Below are 18096 nucleotides of genomic sequence, written 5' to 3'. Positions count from 1 at the left end.
CAAACTAAAGACGATTATCTACCATATTTTAATATCATCATGATACCAGTGGTCAAACCAACTAAAAGCCCCATCCCAGGAGTATACAGATTCGGTGTCCCTCCGTTTCCAATACTTCCGAAACTCGTACTACCAATTCGGTGTCCGCCCCCTCCGCCCCTGCCATTACTCGTAGAAAGCACAGCCTGGTCGATCGTTGCAGTGTGTCTTTCTCGAGTCCGGAATGTAGTTTCGAAGCTAGCAGTCGCGCCTTCCGTAGGAGACGAGTTTTGTAAAGCGGCATCAGTGAGGAAGATGAGCGCGAGGGATGGTGCTTTGAGTGGAATAGCACATTGGTTCGTTGTGGCATCGCACTGGATCGTATGTATGACCTCTTCGCCTTTTAGTCGCCCATCAGATTCAAAATGATTACCCAGAGTTTGACCAGCCCAACTTTAAACAAATAGGTTAGGGCGCATGGACAGAAAAAGCAAGAGTTAGGCTCACGTCATATTGCCCTTGAAACTGACGCTAGGCGCTTCAAAATACTTGACTCGAACTTGTCGTGGGCTCGCAGCAGGTTGCTGAGTTCCCTGAGCGCCGATCTGAATGCGGGCGACAATATCATGCCCGCCCGATGGATCATCCACGTAGTTAATGAGCAGTACACGAGTCGGTTGACCATCCTCATATACTACATAACCGGGCGTGAGGTTTTCACCATTGTTGGCATTGAGATCCATGATCCGACTTTTGCCACTCTTTCCGAAAAACTCGGCAGTGATGAGAGCAGTATAATAAACAGAGCCAGTAGTCCATTGACGAAATGAAGATTGATTCGTTGGTGGAGGAGTGAACGGGTTATAATAGTCGTTTTGACCGCCGACATGGAGGAGAGTGGAAGAGAAGTTTGTGGCGGCGAGCTTGAGTGCCCAGTCCGTAGCCCACAATCCGGCACCAAAAGAATCTGAAATACCAGGAAAGCCACCGCATGCGGCCGTATTAGTTTCAAACATGTATAGCGGCTTCCCTGCTGCTTGGACAACGCCTGCGGTTGCCATCATCATTGATCGCTCACTCGTGAAAAATTGAGAGCTCTTACCAGAAAATTCGGCATATTCATCAGCGAGTTGGCTGATTTGCTCGTGGGTCAGATAATTAGCGAAGAGAAGTTGTGGGTCCTCGACTCCATTAATTTGACAGTTATTACGAGGGTACCTTTGAACGGTGATAATCTTCAACTCGTTCGCAAAACGCTGTAAGTAACCGGCATCGGCCAACGCCACTATTGAGGGCCCTCAGCTCAACTTGCTTGAGGATAAGGCAGGGCAACATACGGTTATTCCACCTGGGATTACTGGCTGCACAACACGTGCTAGGCCCCATCAAGATCTGGTGGTTGGTATATGCGGGGTTGGTGGCCAGCGCATTTGATACGCTCGCCCACTCGTTCATGTATTGGTCGAAATTGTAAGGGTTGGGGCGCTTCATATGACCTGGCCGCTCATACAAATCAGGCTCGTTACCTAATGCGATACCATGGAGGTTCGAGCCTAGCATTTCTTCAGCCATTGCAGCGAAAGCCACTTGATTTGATAGATCATTTATGTCCATAAAGTTGAGCCCCTTCCAAGTTTATATTTAGCTGATTGTGCTGCCAAGCAAATACATAAACGTATATATCAACTCACCAAGAAGATATCAGTTTTGACCAAACCAGCGACATTAGCAAGCATTTTAATGAGTTCGGGTGCGAATTCGACATGAGGGGTTGAGGTGGTAGTATTTCCCTCTTGGGTCTTGATCAGAATTTCACCCCCAGGAAACCCTTCGGAACGCAGAATTGCTCGTTCTTGCGCTATCGACGGTTAAGATTTCATCCTGAATATATCGTAATGAAATGTACATACTATTTCCGCCCACTCGAAGACGAATAGCGCCAGCACGATTGACGACGTTGGCTATGTGGTTCAAAAATGGGACGGATAAGACTGAGGAGTTCTTTCCAATGACTCGGTTTGCGACGGATAATTCAATGGAAAATCCAAGGTATGAGCCGGGGATAGGAATGCTCACACCCTCTGGTTCACTTTGGCTCAGCTATTGCTTAGATAGTGTGAGCTGACTATGAGTAAAGTAGGGCGTTGAGACTTGCCAGTACTACAAAATCACGATTGAGTTGCGCAGGAGGCGGTGGGGGTGTCAAGATGGTGGGGTCATACGCCGCTGTTCCAGTAAAGCTGGCGGAGGCGGCTGAAGTCGTAGTCGTGACATATGCTCCGTGATCGCCGGCTCGGTAAACGGTGACGGCGGCGTTGGACACGGCTGCTGTCACAACCAATATACCAGTCCAGAGGCGAGTCATTCCAAAGGACGGTCAAGTGTGCATGCGCTTGTTCAGAGGCCATGAATCGCAGCCTTATTGAGTACTCTACAGACCGATGCCAAGGACTTGTCGTGTTCAAGCTGCCGCTCAAATATCAAAGGATGAAAGTTCATGCCTTTGAATGGTTATCATCCTCCCGAATTATAGAAGAAGTTTGTATAAGAGAACCTAGGTACCGAACAAAAATCGGCATGAGTCGCGATGAGCAAGTACATAAGGCTTGGCGTGCTAGAGAAAAACCCTGTCATCAATAGATAACTAGACGTCGATTGGATGGTTTGACGGTCCCTATTTGTCCACAGCTAATGACGTAGGCTCCGTGTTGTCGATGCCCAGAGTCCAACTGACGATTCAAAATCATTGAATATGTGAATGACCCTTGATCCGCGGCCAAAGCTCGGTTCGTATCCCATTCAAAATCCGGTAAGTAGAGGCCAAGTTCAGCCAAGAGAAACGTTTCAGTGGGTGATCAACTTACTAGAATTGCCCTTTCTCTCTTGGCAACTTACAAGCAATAGCAGCGTGTGTTGGGAATTAAACCGGAGGTGGGTGCCAAGAGGGGTGAGAACATTAACGTGCCAATGATGTGGATGATGGTGTGTAGTTCGAAAACAGAAGGGCGACGCAGACAGACACAACCATCAGGAAGAAAGCATTTCAGAAGTGCTTTAGTGAAATTAAGAGAGATAATCTGGGTCTATGGGGTCTGGAACGGTTTCGGACTTGGTAAAATATCCTGTTCTTCCTATTCTACACCTGACCCATGAGATGTTGGGCGCAATGGAACTAAATATTCTGAGATCGATATGCATTCCCAACGGGTTGATTGAAGGGTTCACCGATTCTCCGCCCCCGACGAAACGCTCTCTCAAGCTACTGGCCAACTCTTCGCCTTCGTCTCCCCAAACCGCACTTGCCACCACCCCAGACGCATCAGACCTCGCCGCCGCCGTCGCTTCCACAAATCTCTCCCTCGGTGTCCTTCGTGCTCGTACACTCAAGCCAGGCAACGTCCTTCCTCTCCGTCTCATCCCAGCTGGCGCCCTCATCCATGCCATCTCCCTCTCCCCGGTCGGCCGAGCCTCGCTCGTCCGTTCAGCAGGAACCTTTGCTCAAGTCGTCGCCCACGACGAAAAGGGCCTCTGGACCCAGGTTCGACTCCAAAGCGGTGAAGTGCGCAACATCATGCAGCGATGCGTCGCTACCATTGGCAAGGTCAGCAACCCCGACTGGAAACACCGCAACCTGGGCAAGGCAGGACGCAGTAGGTGGCTAGGCCACCGTCCACACGTCCGTGGTGTGGCCATGAATGCGTGAGTGCCCGAGTCAATTCGCTTGGCTGTTCTGACGACGCATAAAGATGCGATCACCCCCATGGAGGAGGTCGTGGAAAGTCCAAGGGAGGAAAACATCCGCGCTCTGTCTGGGGCTGGCTTACCAAGGGGCGTCGCACCCGCCGGTCCTCCGATCGGGATGGGAATAAGTTTGTGGTCAAGGAGCGACCTCGTGGTGTTCAGCGGAATAACTGAGTACTATCCGATGTACTATGATCACCTGACGCCTGCATTGTCTGTGGTGAAATGTCAGCGAATTCCGCAAGATCAAAGAGCTCTGTTGCTCACTTATTCTGATGCATATGTCCTAAACTCGTCTGTTCCCAGCGAACTCAGTGGTTCTCAGACTTCTGTTATAAGATTATGGCATTTCGTCATGGTCTACAACCTCGACGAGGTGACAAGCTAGTTAAGCCGGTGAAGGAAGAGCTCGACGAAAGATAAAGGCACTCTAAGATCAACATTTATAAGCGCTATTCGTGCCTCCATTCTAGGCAGCCACCTAACCATAAGTACCAGACCATGAACAGACCTTATGAACGTCAGAGTAGTCGGGATACCTCAGCTTTTGGCTCAGGTGGTCTAGTCCGTAACTGAGTCCTCTGCTGGCTACATTCCGGAGCCAATGGTCACTCGAGGGAACTTGGGACACGAAGCTATCGCAACAGCGAAAGGAGTCAAGTCGAGACGCAAGAGCTGCACTATGAGAGAGACTCATAGGTGAACGATCCCCAACCCTGCTATCCTGAGACCGAAAGCTATACACACATTCGGAGCTCTGCTCTGGATCAGATACACAAACTCGAACTGAGTGCCCTTTCGACTCGCCACAACGCCACTGCAGTCGTCAGCAAGCGGCAATCAAACCTTCTCCAGTCCTCATCCTGAACCCATGCTGTGATACGAGCCCCAGCCCGCAATGCTGCACGGACAGCGAGTAGCCGGTACCGGGACGGGCAGTCAAGTCTTGTCAGTTGCGAAACCTAAAAGCCTCGTTCAAGGACTCGTATATGCCACAGTAGGGTCAAGCGCTCAGTCAGTAGCCTGCAGGTGCCGCATTCAGGAGCTCCTGATGCTTACATACATTCTATTCATTCTTACGATGTTGACCATGTCCTGGCTGCGTGCTGTGTCTTTCTCCGGATCACAAGTACAGCTGATCTAAAATACGGGCAACAACGCCCTGCACAAGCTTGTGACAGGCCCTATACTTGTGTCTGTTATCCGGTCGCTTGTGGTATCTGGTGGGTCCGTACGTTAAACAATGGAATACGCACCATCGGTAATGCAATGTCAAGCTCCAGCTGCGGCGCATTCAATACATACATAGCTACACGTGTGTGCGAGGTATTTGATCGTCATATTCATCGCTTAGTGTTCGCGCACATCTACTTTCCAGCTCGGTCTGGAATACCCACCTCGGCTTCAGGTCCTCCGATACACACCACTTTCAGACCCTGTTGTGTATCAGCAAACACCCAGCCATCTACTATATAAGCCTTGGTTTCTAGTCCACCATTTCTTCACCAGTATTAGTCTACTCTCTCTCTCGAGCCTGACTGAACTCTCACTTCTTGTGTACTCTCCAGTAGGCACCTAGCTCTGCAAGCATCTGTTGCATTGTACTAACTCTTTCTATGAGTAGAGTCTTCTATTATCGATTCGTTATGGCAAACGTAGATAGGCAAGTCCAGGTCCGATGCTCGGTGTGTATCTTGCCACTCACACCTTGCGCTGCGCGCTTCGTCAGCCCACCGTCCGGTGAATGCTACGTTTTCAACGTACAGTCCGGAATGGCCATGTCGCTCGATCCGTCAGGAAACATCAAGGACGACAAAACCAAAGTTCAAGGACGTGCCTTCAACGGCCAGAACATCCAGAAGGTAGGCCATCAAACTCCCTCAGTCAATTTCTGTATTTGACATCCTTGGCAGTGGGTGTTCGAGCCCGTACAAGGCACAACGGGATACAGCATCAAGAACGTAGCCTCCGGTACATATGTCGGGTTTGCCAGGGGCCAACAGGCTGAAAAGGACCAGGTTGTGACCGGTAACGCGAATGTGGTCACCCATGACCTCGTCGGAGATGCAGGTACCGGCTACTTGTGAGTACCTACTTTTCTGCACGGACGTGATGCTTGGTGCTCATAGCCACTTCCAGGATCATTCCTAACTATCGGCCCACCTTTGCCCTTGACTTGCAAGGTGGCTCGCGCACTGATGGAACTCCTGTCATGTATGGTAACCTGAGTTGGGGTGCCCAGAACCAACGGTGGAAGTTTGTTGCAGCTTGAAAGGGTTGAACACAGTCTCTGTTGCTACGCGCTCATAGTGTTCTGTTTAGCACTCTATGTAACTAGGAAGCTAATCTATCAATCGAACACTGTCGTTGATATATGCGCTATAAAATGAGACTCACAAACCCCTCTGTACGAATTGAGATGAAAGAAGGTAAGCAAATTTGTCTCTCACGAAGCTACCTATCCGTGTTTGAGAATAATTTCTACTAAGCTTTGAGCTACACTGTGGTAATCTCATAGTAAGGAGAGGCACCTGCGGTCGGTTATGGTACAAGTAATGCGTGGTTAATTCAAGTACTAGTTTCCCGCAATTCAATCACTTGGCGGAACCAGCTACCGCGTCCAACCAACAGGCGAATCGAGCAATGCGCTCATTGTATTTTTTGATCCGCTCGATTTTTTCCTGTGGGCTCACATCACTCATCCCTACCCATTAATGACTTAGACTTGGTTTTGGACAAGCAATCTTGGGTTATCCACTAACATTGAAAGATAATCAAGCGCAGCTCAACGCAGCACCCATTTCTACACCTTTCCGTTATATAGAGCAATAGGAAGTGAGCCATCAGGCGGGACCAGAACTAGTGGGCGCAGTCCGTACTGCCACTCGAGCCTGCAGACATTGCAGTCTGAAGTAGGGCTGGATGCTAAGATTTACTAATTCGTATGATCCCAAATAAAACCAATTACTTTGAGTTCACCATATCAACACTTATGCAATACTAGATAAAGGTTTGCTCCGCAATGGTAATGGTTGACAAATGAAGGGTATAATGCTGCCCTCCTGGAAAACACATGTGAGTAGTTTTGCGATGGAGCTTGTGAAGGACGCAAAACTTATACTGGGCCGACCAGGCCGTTGCGTGTGCTCTTACTGCTCTAGTAGTCGTCATGTTTGCGCACTGTTTATTGTATCTCAGTTTTCGGCGCTTACGCCCCTCGTCCTGTTTCTTTCATTCTACGTTCGGCGAGCACAACGTGCTCGCAGCAGAGCTTATCCAGTTAGTATTCCCCCCTTTTTTCTCTGCGAGTCCCACCCGCCCGCGCCTTCTCTAAATGCATACGATCCGGTCTGGCCGCCCACCCAGCTCGCTCGGTGGCTCGGCTCCGGTGGCACCCCGGTTCGGCGTACCGCCTCTCCGGCTTCCACCCCTGTGCGTCTGCCGGTCCGGGTCGTATGCGCATCTCTTCCCCCTTTTATGTACGCGTTTTTCTTCTCGTCTTTGTTTTCGCGTGCCGGCCCAAGGCCCAGTCCTTTTTTATGTATTTGATTATTATTTTTTACGCTGCAGCACAGGATTTGTGAAAGTCTGAGTGGCCGGACTTAACCTATGCATTGCTGACTATCATACATGCTGTGTGGGTCCTGTAGACATTAAATATGCGATGATAACCTAGGGGTGATAGGCGGGTGTTGAAATACGCAAGGACAGGCTGAATCCTCGCGCTCAGTACGCCATTCTGAGGCCTTAGGATTGAATGGTATCTGAACAACTCACGTGACCGCGACCTCCACCCTTAGTCAAGTACCGTATGTGATACCTCCGCGCGCTGCAGTTCACATGTTCACTATTTAGAGATAGTTAGCTGGTTCCGCCAAGTGATTGAATTGCGGGAAACTAGTACTTGAATTAACCACGCATTACTTGTACCATAACCGACCGCAGGTGCCTCTCCTTACTATGAGATTACCACAGTGTAGCTCAAAGCTTAGTAGAAATTATTCTCAAACACGGATAGGTAGCTTCGTGAGAGACAAATTTGCTTACCTTCTTTCATCTCAATTCGTACAGAGGGGTTTGTGAGTCTCATTTTATAGCGCATATATCAACGACAGTGTTCGATTGATAGATTAGCTTCCTAGTTACATAGAGTGCTAAACAGAACACTATGAGCGCGTAGCAACAGAGACTGTGTTCAACCCTTTCAAGCTGCAACAAACTTCCACCGTTGGTTCTGGGCACCCCAACTCAGGTTACCATACATGACAGGAGTTCCATCAGTGCGCGAGCCACCTTGCAAGTCAAGGGCAAAGGTGGGCCGATAGTTAGGAATGATCCTGGAAGTGGCTATGAGCACCAAGCATCACGTCCGTGCAGAAAAGTAGGTACTCACAAGTAGCCGGTACCTGCATCTCCGACGAGGTCATGGGTGACCACATTCGCGTTACCGGTCACAACCTGGTCCTTTTCAGCCTGTTGGCCCCTGGCAAACCCGACATATGTACCGGAGGCTACGTTCTTGATGCTGTATCCCGTTGTGCCTTGTACGGGCTCGAACACCCACTGCCAAGGATGTCAAATACAGAAATTGACTGAGGGAGTTTGATGGCCTACCTTCTGGATGTTCTGGCCGTTGAAGGCACGTCCTTGAACTTTGGTTTTGTCGTCCTTGATGTTTCCTGACGGATCGAGCGACATGGCCATTCCGGACTGTACGTTGAAAACGTAGCATTCACCGGACGGTGGGCTGACGAAGCGCGCAGCGCAAGGTGTGAGTGGCAAGATACACACCGAGCATCGGACCTGGACTTGCCTATCTACGTTTGCCATAACGAATCGATAATAGAAGACTCTACTCATAGAAAGAGTTAGTACAATGCAACAGATGCTTGCAGAGCTAGGTGCCTACTGGAGAGTACACAAGAAGTGAGAGTTCAGTCAGGCTCGAGAGAGAGAGTAGACTAATACTGGTGAAGAAATGGTGGACTAGAAACCAAGGCTTATATAGTAGATGGCTGGGTGTTTGCTGATACACAACAGGGTCTGAAAGTGGTGTGTATCGGAGGACCTGAAGCCGAGGTGGGTATTCCAGACCGAGCTGGAAAGTAGATGTGCGCGAACACTAAGCGATGAATATGACGATCAAATACCTCGCACACACGTGTAGCTATGTATGTATTGAATGCGCCGCAGCTGGAGCTTGACATTGCATTACCGATGGTGCGTATTCCATTGTTTAACGTACGGACCCACCAGATACCACAAGCGACCGGATAACAGACACAAGTATAGGGCCTGTCACAAGCTTGTGCAGGGCGTTGTTGCCCGTATTTTAGATCAGCTGTACTTGTGATCCGGAGAAAGACACAGCACGCAGCCAGGACATGGTCAACATCGTAAGAATGAATAGAATGTATGTAAGCATCAGGAGCTCCTGAATGCGGCACCTGCAGGCTACTGACTGAGCGCTTGACCCTACTGTGGCATATACGAGTCCTTGAACGAGGCTTTTAGGTTTCGCAACTGACAAGACTTGACTGCCCGTCCCGGTACCGGCTACTCGCTGTCCGTGCAGCATTGCGGGCTGGGGCTCGTATCACAGCATGGGTTCAGGATGAGGACTGGAGAAGGTTTGATTGCCGCTTGCTGACGACTGCAGTGGCGTTGTGGCGAGTCGAAAGGGCACTCAGTTCGAGTTTGTGTATCTGATCCAGAGCAGAGCTCCGAATGTGTGTATAGCTTTCGGTCTCAGGATAGCAGGGTTGGGGATCGTTCACCTATGAGTCTCTCTCATAGTGCAGCTCTTGCGTCTCGACTTGACTCCTTTCGCTGTTGCGATAGCTTCGTGTCCCAAGTTCCCTCGAGTGACCATTGGCTCCGGAATGTAGCCAGCAGAGGACTCAGTTACGGACTAGACCACCTGAGCCAAAAGCTGAGGTATCCCGACTACTCTGACGTTCATAAGGTCTGTTCATGGTCTGGTACTTATGGTTAGGTGGCTGCCTAGAATGGAGGCACGAATAGCGCTTATAAATGTTGATCTTAGAGTGCCTTTATCTTTCGTCGAGCTCTTCCTTCACCGGCTTAACTAGCTTGTCACCTCGTCGAGGTTGTAGACCATGACGAAATGCCATAATCTTATAACAGAAGTCTGAGAACCACTGAGTTCGCTGGGAACAGACGAGTTTAGGACATATGCATCAGAATAAGTGAGCAACAGAGCTCTTTGATCTTGCGGAATTCGCTGACATTTCACCACAGACAATGCAGGCGTCAGGTGATCATAGTACATCGGATAGTACTCAGTTATTCCGCTGAACACCACGAGGTCGCTCCTTGACCACAAACTTATTCCCATCCCGATCGGAGGACCGGCGGGTGCGACGCCCCTTGGTAAGCCAGCCCCAGACAGAGCGCGGATGTTTTCCTCCCTTGGACTTTCCACGACCTCCTCCATGGGGGTGATCGCATCTTTATGCGTCGTCAGAACAGCCAAGCGAATTGACTCGGGCACTCACGCATTCATGGCCACACCACGGACGTGTGGACGGTGGCCTAGCCACCTACTGCGTCCTGCCTTGCCCAGGTTGCGGTGTTTCCAGTCGGGGTTGCTGACCTTGCCAATGGTAGCGACGCATCGCTGCATGATGTTGCGCACTTCACCGCTTTGGAGTCGAACCTGGGTCCAGAGGCCCTTTTCGTCGTGGGCGACGACTTGAGCAAAGGTTCCTGCTGAACGGACGAGCGAGGCTCGGCCGACTGGGGAGAGGGAGATAGCATGGATGAGGGCGCCAGCTGGGATGAGACGGAGAGGAAGGACGTTGCCTGGCTTGAGTGTACGAGCACGAAGGACACCGAGGGAGAGATTCGTAGAAGCGACGGCGGCGGCGAGGTCTGATGCGTCTGGGGTGGTGGCAAGTGCGGTTTGGGGAGACGAAGGCGAAGAGTTTACCAGTAGCTTGAGAGAGCGTTTCGTCGGGGGTGGAGAATCGGTGAACCCTTCAATCAACCCGTCGGGAATGCCGCTACGAAAGCTTTCGACCACGTCTCCTGCTCTGAGTCCATCGCACGCAAGAATATAACTCCAGGGTTGGGCAGAGTTGGAGTCCCGAGACTTAATAAGTGCTACATGAGCGCTCCGACCGGGATCGTATTCGATTCGCACAACATCATGCGGTCCCGGGGTCGTGCGCATAAAGTCGATCACCCGTAGGCGTTGTTTGTGTCCTCCTCCACGGGATCGCACCACCACTCTCCCACCTCGTCCTCGACCGGCACTTTCTCGCTTGGCAACTGTGAGCGCTCTGAGTGGCCGTCCCTGGTATAAATGCGGCGAAACGGGCAACTTTAAATGACGCAGAGATGGAGTCACAGGCTTGTATGTTTTAAACTGGGTCGACGAGCCCTGTAGTGGCGCGCTCAGCGTCGATGGAGGCGTCTTGGGCACATTCGGTTTGGCAAATAGCGCGGCCGAAGTCGAGAATGCTCGACCGAGCGAGGATAGGCTGAGCCGGGAAAGCATCAGCAGAGTCGTCGGAAAGAAATCAGCGCGAATCACGTGATATATTTCATTTCTGTTTTCTACCACAATTCTAGCCAAGGAGAAAGGGAGCATAATGGTGAGTGAGTTCACGGGTCAATGAGACTATCTTGGGTAAACGGTGTCGCAGGAAAACATTACTACCGGGACTGCTGAACTACGTGATGTGACCAAAATCGAGCGAATTGGTGCTCACTCGCATATTCGCGGCCTGGGCCTCGACGAACGACTCGAACCGCGCGCAAACTCGCAAGGAATGGTGGGACAGCCGAAAGCACGTCGAGCAGCTGGACTTGTACTCAAAATGATTCAAGAAGGGCGGATTGCTGGACGAGCGATCTTGTTGGCCGGACCACCGAGTTCGGGTAAAACTGCGATTGCAATGGGTGAGCATTGAAAACTCCTCTATTAGTCGTGGCACAATTTCTAAACTTTGTGGTCTCAGGCATGGCCCAGTCCCTGGGCCCCGATGTCCCGTTCACTACTATCGCAGCCTCCGAGGTCTTCTCCCTCTCGCTCTCCAAAACCGAGGCACTCACCCAGTCCCTCCGTCGTTCCATCGGCGTACGCATCAAGGAAGAAACCGAAATTATTTCTGGAGAAGTTGTCGAGCTCCAGATTGACCGCTCGCTCACCGGGTCTACCAAAACTGGCCGACTCACGATTAAAACGACCGACATGGAGACGGTCTACGACTTGGGCCATAAAATGATTGACGCTCTGGCAAAGCAAAAAGTGTTAGCTGGAGATGTTATTACCATTGACAAGGCCGCTGGCCGGATCACAAAACTCGGGAGGAGCTTTTCCAGAAGTCGGGAGTACGATGCCATGGGAGCAGATACCAGGTTCGTTCAGTGCCCCGAGGGAGAAATTCAAAAGCGCCAAGAGGTGGTGCATACCGTGTCGCTGCACGAAATCGACGTGATTAACAGCCGAACACAAGGATTCATGGCTCTGTTTGCTGGTGTGTCAAATCACTGTGCTGATCTACTTAGCACTAATGACGAATCTTCGCAGGCGACACAGGTGAAATCAAACCCGAACTACGAGACCAAATAAACACCAAAGTCGCAGAATGGCGAGAAGAAGGAAAAGCTGATATTGTACCTGGCGTAAGCATCCACTCCCGTCTTTATTCACCCATTTCATATACCTCGACGCTTTTAAGAACTCAACGCCAGAACTGATCCTACGAAACAGGTCCTATTCATCGATGAAGTCCACATGCTAGATATCGAATGTTTCTCATTCCTCAACCGCGCTCTGGAGTCCGACTTGGCGCCTTTGGTGGTCATGGCCTCGAACCGTGGTATCGCCCCAGTACGAGGAACCAAGTTCCGCGCTCCCCACGGCCTCCCACCGGATTTGTTGGACCGTATTTTGATTGTTAGCACCAGGCCATACGAAGTTGAGGAAATTGCCGAAATTATTAAAATCAGGTGCGTCTTCCTGATCCCACTCTACAAGAATGGTCATTGATGTCGGTACGCAGGTGTCAAGAAGAGGATATCACTCTCGAACCAGACGCACTATCTGTCCTGACTTCGATGGCACAGCAAACCACGCTACGATACGCCCTTCAACTAATCGCAACTGCTGCCCTTGTGGCGAGACGAAGAGGCGGAAGTAGCATCTCGGTAGCCGACCTACGCAAATGCTATACTTACTTCCTGGATGAGAAGAGGAGCGTCGAGTGGTTGAGGACCCAGCAAGGTGCCATGGTAGTCGAGGACGATACCGAGGCAGCAATGGATACCGCATAAGTCTCCCCGTCCCCGTTTGCTGTAACTTTCTTTGGATCGCATCTCGCAGAGTTAAGCCTTAAAATATATCCACAACATTAACTACAAACAAAACTCGGTACATCACACACACGCAATATCGCAGCCTACACACTCCAAACCCGGTAGATATGAATAGGTAGATAGGGTAGATCCACGAAGCACAGAAGGTGCAAAACAAAATAGGAATCTAAAATCGGAAATTTTGAGATTATTGCTGACGAGCTGCCCGTGCGAGCTTGACCAGCCCATCGAATTGCTCCTTGTACGAGTCGCCCCACGCAAAGTTTGTAAGACCCGACACGAATTCCCTAAAACAAAGTCGTTAGCCAGGTTCCTTTTCAGGGAAACCTCAATGACCACATACCAGCTCTTGACCAAGCTTCCGATAGGATAGTCCAGCACCCGTGGAATCTGAGTCCTAATCAACCACGGCCACTTGTCGACAATGACAGCCTTTGGATTCGTGAGCGATCGCAAGCCTTCGGGACCACCGAAACGTCCGTATCCAGATGCCTTGACACCACCAAATGGAAGGTCTTGGTTCAACTGTACCAGGATCTCAGCATAAATTCAAACAGCTTCAGGAAAGATTACTCACGTAGAAGACACCAAAGTCGTTGACCGAAACCATACCACACTCTAGTTCTCTAGCCACGTGCGCGCAAAGCGTTTCGTCAGGTCCCCAAACGCTAGCACCAAGACCATAGCGTGTCGAGTTGGCGATCTCGATTGCTTCAGGGACCGTATCATAGGGCATGACCAACATAATCGGGGCGAATACTGTACCAGGTGTTAGAATCGCACAAATAGCTTGATCTGAAAGAACAAACCTTCTGTCTGAGCGATTTCCATCTGGTCACTAACATTTCCGAGCAAAGTAGGTGAGAAGTACAATCCCTCTTCGAGGAAGGGGTTGCGCCAGCGTCCACCTCCAACTACAAGATCTGCACCATCTTCAACCGCGGCTTGGACCAGACGTTCGAGTTCCGCAAATCGTGCGCTAGAGATCTGGGCACCAACATCAACGATTTGGACAAACCCTACGTGCGAATGAACATTGTCAGCACGTATTGGAACACGTTGATGAGTGATGGATATGGGTGACGACGGGCTATGAATTTGCAAACAAAGCACAGGGCATGAGGGACAATTTTCGTACCTTCAGCGCTAGCATTCAACACACTACCAGTCCTGAGCAGCTTGATGCGCCTGTCCATCTCGGCCATGAACTGAGGATACACCGATGAGTGAACAATAAACCGCTCGATCCCAATGCAATTTTGTCCCGAAGCTTGGCTGTAAGATCAAATTAGAGTGAGTTTGATTGCAATTTAATAAGCAACTTACAAAACCCCACGCATCCACAAACCTGCCCATTTCATCACGTCAGTTCCTGGCAGGACAATTGCTGGGTCTTTGCCACCGAGTTCGAGAGTGCAGGGAGTGAGATGGGTAGTAGCTGCAATGGCGACACGACGGCCAACCTCCTCAGAGCCGATAAAAGTAATGTGCCTGGATGCATCATGACGTTGAATAGGGTTAAAATGACCCTGATAGACGAGACGCACTCACCGAATTAGAGGAGAAGTAGTCAAAGATTCAGCATCTTCAGGTAGGCAAACAACCAACTGGACGAGATCGGGATCCCATCGGCAGGCACGAAGACATTCACGAACGGCGGCGACAAAGTAACGGGAAGACCAGGCGACGTGTTCAGAACATTTGATAACGATTCCGTTTCCGGCGGTCAAAGCTGCCATGATAGGTGACATCACGTTATGGAATGCTATAAACGGGTTAGTGGGTCTTCCAACGAAGAAAGGTAATGGGCATACGATAGTTCCAAGAGACAATGGCAGACACGACCCCAAGAGGCTCGTACTGCACGGTAGAAACTTTGTGCGCGAGAAGGATATTGCCGCTTCGTCGCTCGGTTCGGAGTGTCTTTTCGCCATTCTTGATGAGCCAAGTGGCCTTGGAGCAAGTGGTAAGAATTTCACCAAACGCAGCATCAACCACTATAACTATGGTTAGCGTGGGTGGATAAAATGCGGCGATGACGCACTTGTCTTTCCAGTATCACGACAACAAACGCGAGCAATAGTTTCCTTCTCATCAATAGTCCAGCGCAAGAGAGACCTCAAAACCCGTCGACGCTCAACCCAAGAAGACCGTGCCCAATAAGTCTGTGCCCGCTGAGCCAACTGAATTTTATGATCTATGTGAGTGTTAGCGCGCTGCCTCCGTGACGGGAAAAATATCAGTGCGTACGAATTTCAATTGGCCGGTCGCACGGAATGGTAGCTATATGTTGCCCTGTGCTAGGATCGAAACTCGTGACAAACTTTCTTTCGGTGACAATTTCAGCTTCACTTCCATCAGTCTGAACCATATCTCTCCATGCTGGATCCGAGTGGCTAGGCAATAGCATAGGGTCATCTTGATGTGACATCAAATTAGGATTGGGGATAATGAGCGAACGCCAGTTGATAAAGGACGCGTCGGGAGCGGGAATAGAGAAGCGAACGGGCCGGTTGCGGATGGTGTGGTATCGGTTGTAGACAAGATAGATACCGAGCAATGTAAACAGCAGCAGGGGAATAAAGATATCGATTCCTTCGTTTTCACTGCACACAATCAGACTTGTTCCTCTTCTGAGCTGCTGGTACTCACGCCGCGCCATAGTACTGCGTATAATCCGCATTGTTCCAGTCGTCCTCGGGAAAGGTCTCATAATCAACGTAGCTATCTACATAGTTGTCCCCGTAGGTGTCGCCGTAATTGTCGTAGATGATCTCCTCCTATACCCGATTTTTTTCTCAGCCTAATACCAGCATATAGTTGCCTAACACTTACATCCATCGTGGGCAGGGGTCGTGGCAGTCGTGTCCAACAGAGAAATACGGCCACGTGATGGCAATATTGATCTTGCACGTGACCCTCCACGTGACGAGATTTTCATGACTCGCCCTTGACCAGCATGTCGGAAATATACGAGGTCGACGTTTCGAAGCTTACTCCCGACTCGCCAGAGGTTATCAAGAACCAGGTGGGTCACCCTGATTCTAATATCTTCCCTTACTAAATATACTTGAAGGCGACGATCAATCTCGGTACTATTGGCCATGTCGCTCACGGCAAATCCACTGTAGTAAAAGCCATTTCAGGCGTCATGACTGTCAGGTTCAAGAACGAGTTGGAACGGAACATCACAATCAAACTTGGTGCGTCCTGAATCGCCATTTTGACCTTCCTCACTTATATTGCAGTTTAGGATACGCGAATGCCAAGGTTAGTACCCCGCCACGATCAGCTTCATTATGTTAACCTTCACCAGATCTACAAATGCGAAAACGAGAAATGCCCAAGACCAGGTTGCTACAAGTCGTATCGCTCGGATATGGAAGAACGTCCTCCTTGTGAGCGTCCCGGCTGCGGGTCCCGCATGAAACTTGTTCGGTAGGCCTACCTTAGCGCATTTAGCCACATACTGACCCCAGGATTAGACATGTCTCGTTTGTTGATGTAGGTTAAACCTGAGTCGGAGCCCACCTGAAGCTTACATCTGATATCACAGTGCCCTGGACACGATATTCTCATGGCTACTATGCTTAACGGTGCGGCAGTCATGGACGCCGCTTTACTTCTCATCGCAGGAAACGAAACTTGCCCACAGCCACAAACATCCGAGCACTTGGCGGCCGTGGAGATTATGAAACTCAAACATATCATTATTCTCCAAAATAAAGTAGACTTGATTCGTGAACAAGCAGCCGTAGAACACCACAAGAGTATCATGGCCTTCGTCAAAGGTGAGTTCCAAAATTAGCCTCGACATTATTCAATAATTTATTGGGAATTCATAGGAACGATTGCGGAAAGCTCTCCTATCATCCCTATCTCCGCTCAGTTAAAATATAACATCGATGCCGTCAACGAGTACATCCTACGTACTATCCCAACTCCTGTCCGCGACTTCACTTCTTCCCCAAAACTCATTGTCATCCGCTCCTTTGACGTGAACAAGCCTGGTGCCGAAATTGCCGATCTCCGAGGCGGAGTAGCCGGTGGATCGATTTTGCAGGGAGTGCTCAGGCTGAACCAAGAAGTTGAAATTCGACCTGGAATTATCACCAAAGATAACGAAGGAAAGGTTAGGTGTCGGCCAATCTTTAGCAAAATCGTCAGTCTGTTAGCAGAGAAAAACGAATTGAAGTTTGCCGTTCCTGGAGGTTTGATTGGTGTGGGGACGAGAATCGATCCAACCTTGTGCAGAGCGGATCGCTTGGTTGGACAAGTTCTGGGAGCTGTCGGGGATCTTCCAGCCGTATACACTGGTAAGCTTTGTCAACCCATACCCTGTCGGTCAATACTCATAGACGACAGAATTGGAGATCAGCTTCTTCTTGCTTCGACGACTGCTCGGGGTTAAGACGGAAGATAAGAAACAAACCAAGGCATTTCTGCGTCCTTTTACTTTATGGCCCATCTAACCCCTCCCCCTTTAGGTCCAAAAATTAGCGAAAAATGAAGTCTTAATGGTGAATATAGGCTCAACTTCGACCGGAGGCCGGGTGATGAGTACTAAGGTACGCATTCAACACATTCATCACTGGGTCTTTTACTAATGTGACGATGACACAGGGCGACTTAGTCAAGATTTTGTTGACTTCTCCAGCGTGCACAGAAGTCGGTGAAAAGGTCGCACTGAGCCGAAGAATTGACAAGGTCTGTTTGGCTATCACCACTATCCAAGTTCAGTGACTTATCAAGCGATATTCGTGCAGCATTGGCGCCTTGTGGGTTGGGGGAGCGTCCGGCGCGGAACCACAATTGACTTGGACTGATTTCTTCGTTCGTAGCACTTGATGTTTACATAATGCATTGAAACAATTACTAGCTCGCTGTGATGCTCGCTACTATTGACGCATACAATCCGATATTTTCCACTTCAGATTCCAAATTCAACACACTTGAAAAACACTAAGCGCCTTGCTTCTCAACAAGTCCATATCGTGATTGTCCAAGGAATTTAGTAAATTTATATACAAT

General features: G+C 49.9%; 8 protein-coding genes across 8 annotated transcripts; 4 read left to right on the top strand and 4 right to left on the bottom strand.

Annotated features, from left to right (window-relative positions):
- Nucleotides 1–14: 14 nt before the first annotated feature.
- On the bottom strand, nt 15–2344 carry RhiXN_09544 (glycoside hydrolase family 79 protein; the record flags this gene model as incomplete). The annotated part of the gene is made up of 7 exons (XM_043329360.1): nt 15–432; nt 487–1027; nt 1082–1264; nt 1317–1605; nt 1671–1837; nt 1890–2079; nt 2141–2344. 7 exons carry the CDS (start codon nt 2342–2344, stop codon nt 15–17), a joined length of 1992 nt encoding a protein of 663 aa, XP_043182194.1.
- Nucleotides 2345–3133: 789 nt separating this feature from the next.
- RhiXN_09543 (ribosomal Proteins L2, C-terminal domain) lies at nt 3134–3894 on the top strand (the record flags this gene model as incomplete). Its single annotated transcript, XM_043329359.1, has 2 exons — nt 3134–3678; nt 3726–3894. The coding sequence occupies 2 exons, from the start codon at nt 3134–3136 to the stop codon at nt 3892–3894; spliced, it is 714 nt and encodes a 237-aa protein (XP_043182193.1).
- A 1598-nt stretch (nt 3895–5492) lies between these two features.
- RhiXN_09542 (ricin-type beta-trefoil lectin domain protein) lies at nt 5493–5992 on the top strand (the record flags this gene model as incomplete). Its single annotated transcript, XM_043329358.1, has 3 exons — nt 5493–5582; nt 5634–5803; nt 5860–5992. The coding sequence occupies 3 exons, from the start codon at nt 5493–5495 to the stop codon at nt 5990–5992; spliced, it is 393 nt and encodes a 130-aa protein (XP_043182192.1).
- A 1932-nt stretch (nt 5993–7924) lies between these two features.
- RhiXN_09541 (ricin-type beta-trefoil lectin domain protein) lies at nt 7925–8424 on the bottom strand (the record flags this gene model as incomplete). The annotated part of the gene is made up of 3 exons (XM_043329357.1): nt 7925–8057; nt 8114–8283; nt 8335–8424. 3 exons carry the CDS (start codon nt 8422–8424, stop codon nt 7925–7927), a joined length of 393 nt encoding a protein of 130 aa, XP_043182191.1.
- Nucleotides 8425–10022: 1598 nt separating this feature from the next.
- On the bottom strand, nt 10023–11242 carry RhiXN_09540 (ribosomal Proteins L2, C-terminal domain; the record flags this gene model as incomplete). The annotated part of the gene is made up of 2 exons (XM_043329356.1): nt 10023–10191; nt 10239–11242. 2 exons carry the CDS (start codon nt 11240–11242, stop codon nt 10023–10025), a joined length of 1173 nt encoding a protein of 390 aa, XP_043182190.1.
- A 94-nt stretch (nt 11243–11336) lies between these two features.
- On the top strand, nt 11337–13023 carry RhiXN_09539 (RuvB-like protein 2; the record flags this gene model as incomplete). Its single annotated transcript, XM_043329355.1, has 6 exons — nt 11337–11339; nt 11391–11646; nt 11706–12224; nt 12278–12372; nt 12461–12699; nt 12753–13023. 6 exons carry the CDS (start codon nt 11337–11339, stop codon nt 13021–13023), a joined length of 1383 nt encoding a protein of 460 aa, XP_043182189.1.
- A 229-nt stretch (nt 13024–13252) lies between these two features.
- On the bottom strand, nt 13253–15906 carry RhiXN_09538 (aldehyde dehydrogenase family protein; the record flags this gene model as incomplete). Its single annotated transcript, XM_043329354.1, has 12 exons — nt 13253–13352; nt 13409–13590; nt 13643–13824; nt 13875–14084; nt 14204–14340; nt 14392–14556; nt 14617–14830; nt 14880–15062; nt 15110–15262; nt 15316–15671; nt 15718–15845; nt 15901–15906. The coding sequence occupies 12 exons, from the start codon at nt 15904–15906 to the stop codon at nt 13253–13255; spliced, it is 2016 nt and encodes a 671-aa protein (XP_043182188.1).
- A 118-nt stretch (nt 15907–16024) lies between these two features.
- On the top strand, nt 16025–17808 carry RhiXN_09537 (eukaryotic translation initiation factor 2 eIF2-gamma-II; the record flags this gene model as incomplete). Its single annotated transcript, XM_043329353.1, has 10 exons — nt 16025–16093; nt 16142–16268; nt 16319–16335; nt 16382–16503; nt 16551–16569; nt 16622–16856; nt 16911–17381; nt 17431–17471; nt 17553–17633; nt 17689–17808. The coding sequence occupies 10 exons, from the start codon at nt 16025–16027 to the stop codon at nt 17806–17808; spliced, it is 1302 nt and encodes a 433-aa protein (XP_043182187.1).
- Between the last annotated feature and the right edge of the window lie 288 nt (nt 17809–18096).

Source organism: Rhizoctonia solani, chromosome 8 (assembly GCF_016906535.1).
Source record: "Rhizoctonia solani chromosome 8, complete sequence".
Lineage (NCBI taxonomy): Eukaryota > Fungi > Basidiomycota > Agaricomycetes > Cantharellales > Ceratobasidiaceae > Rhizoctonia > Rhizoctonia solani.
Note: the sequence above shows the minus strand (reverse complement) of the source record. Positions and strands in the feature narration are given on the sequence as shown.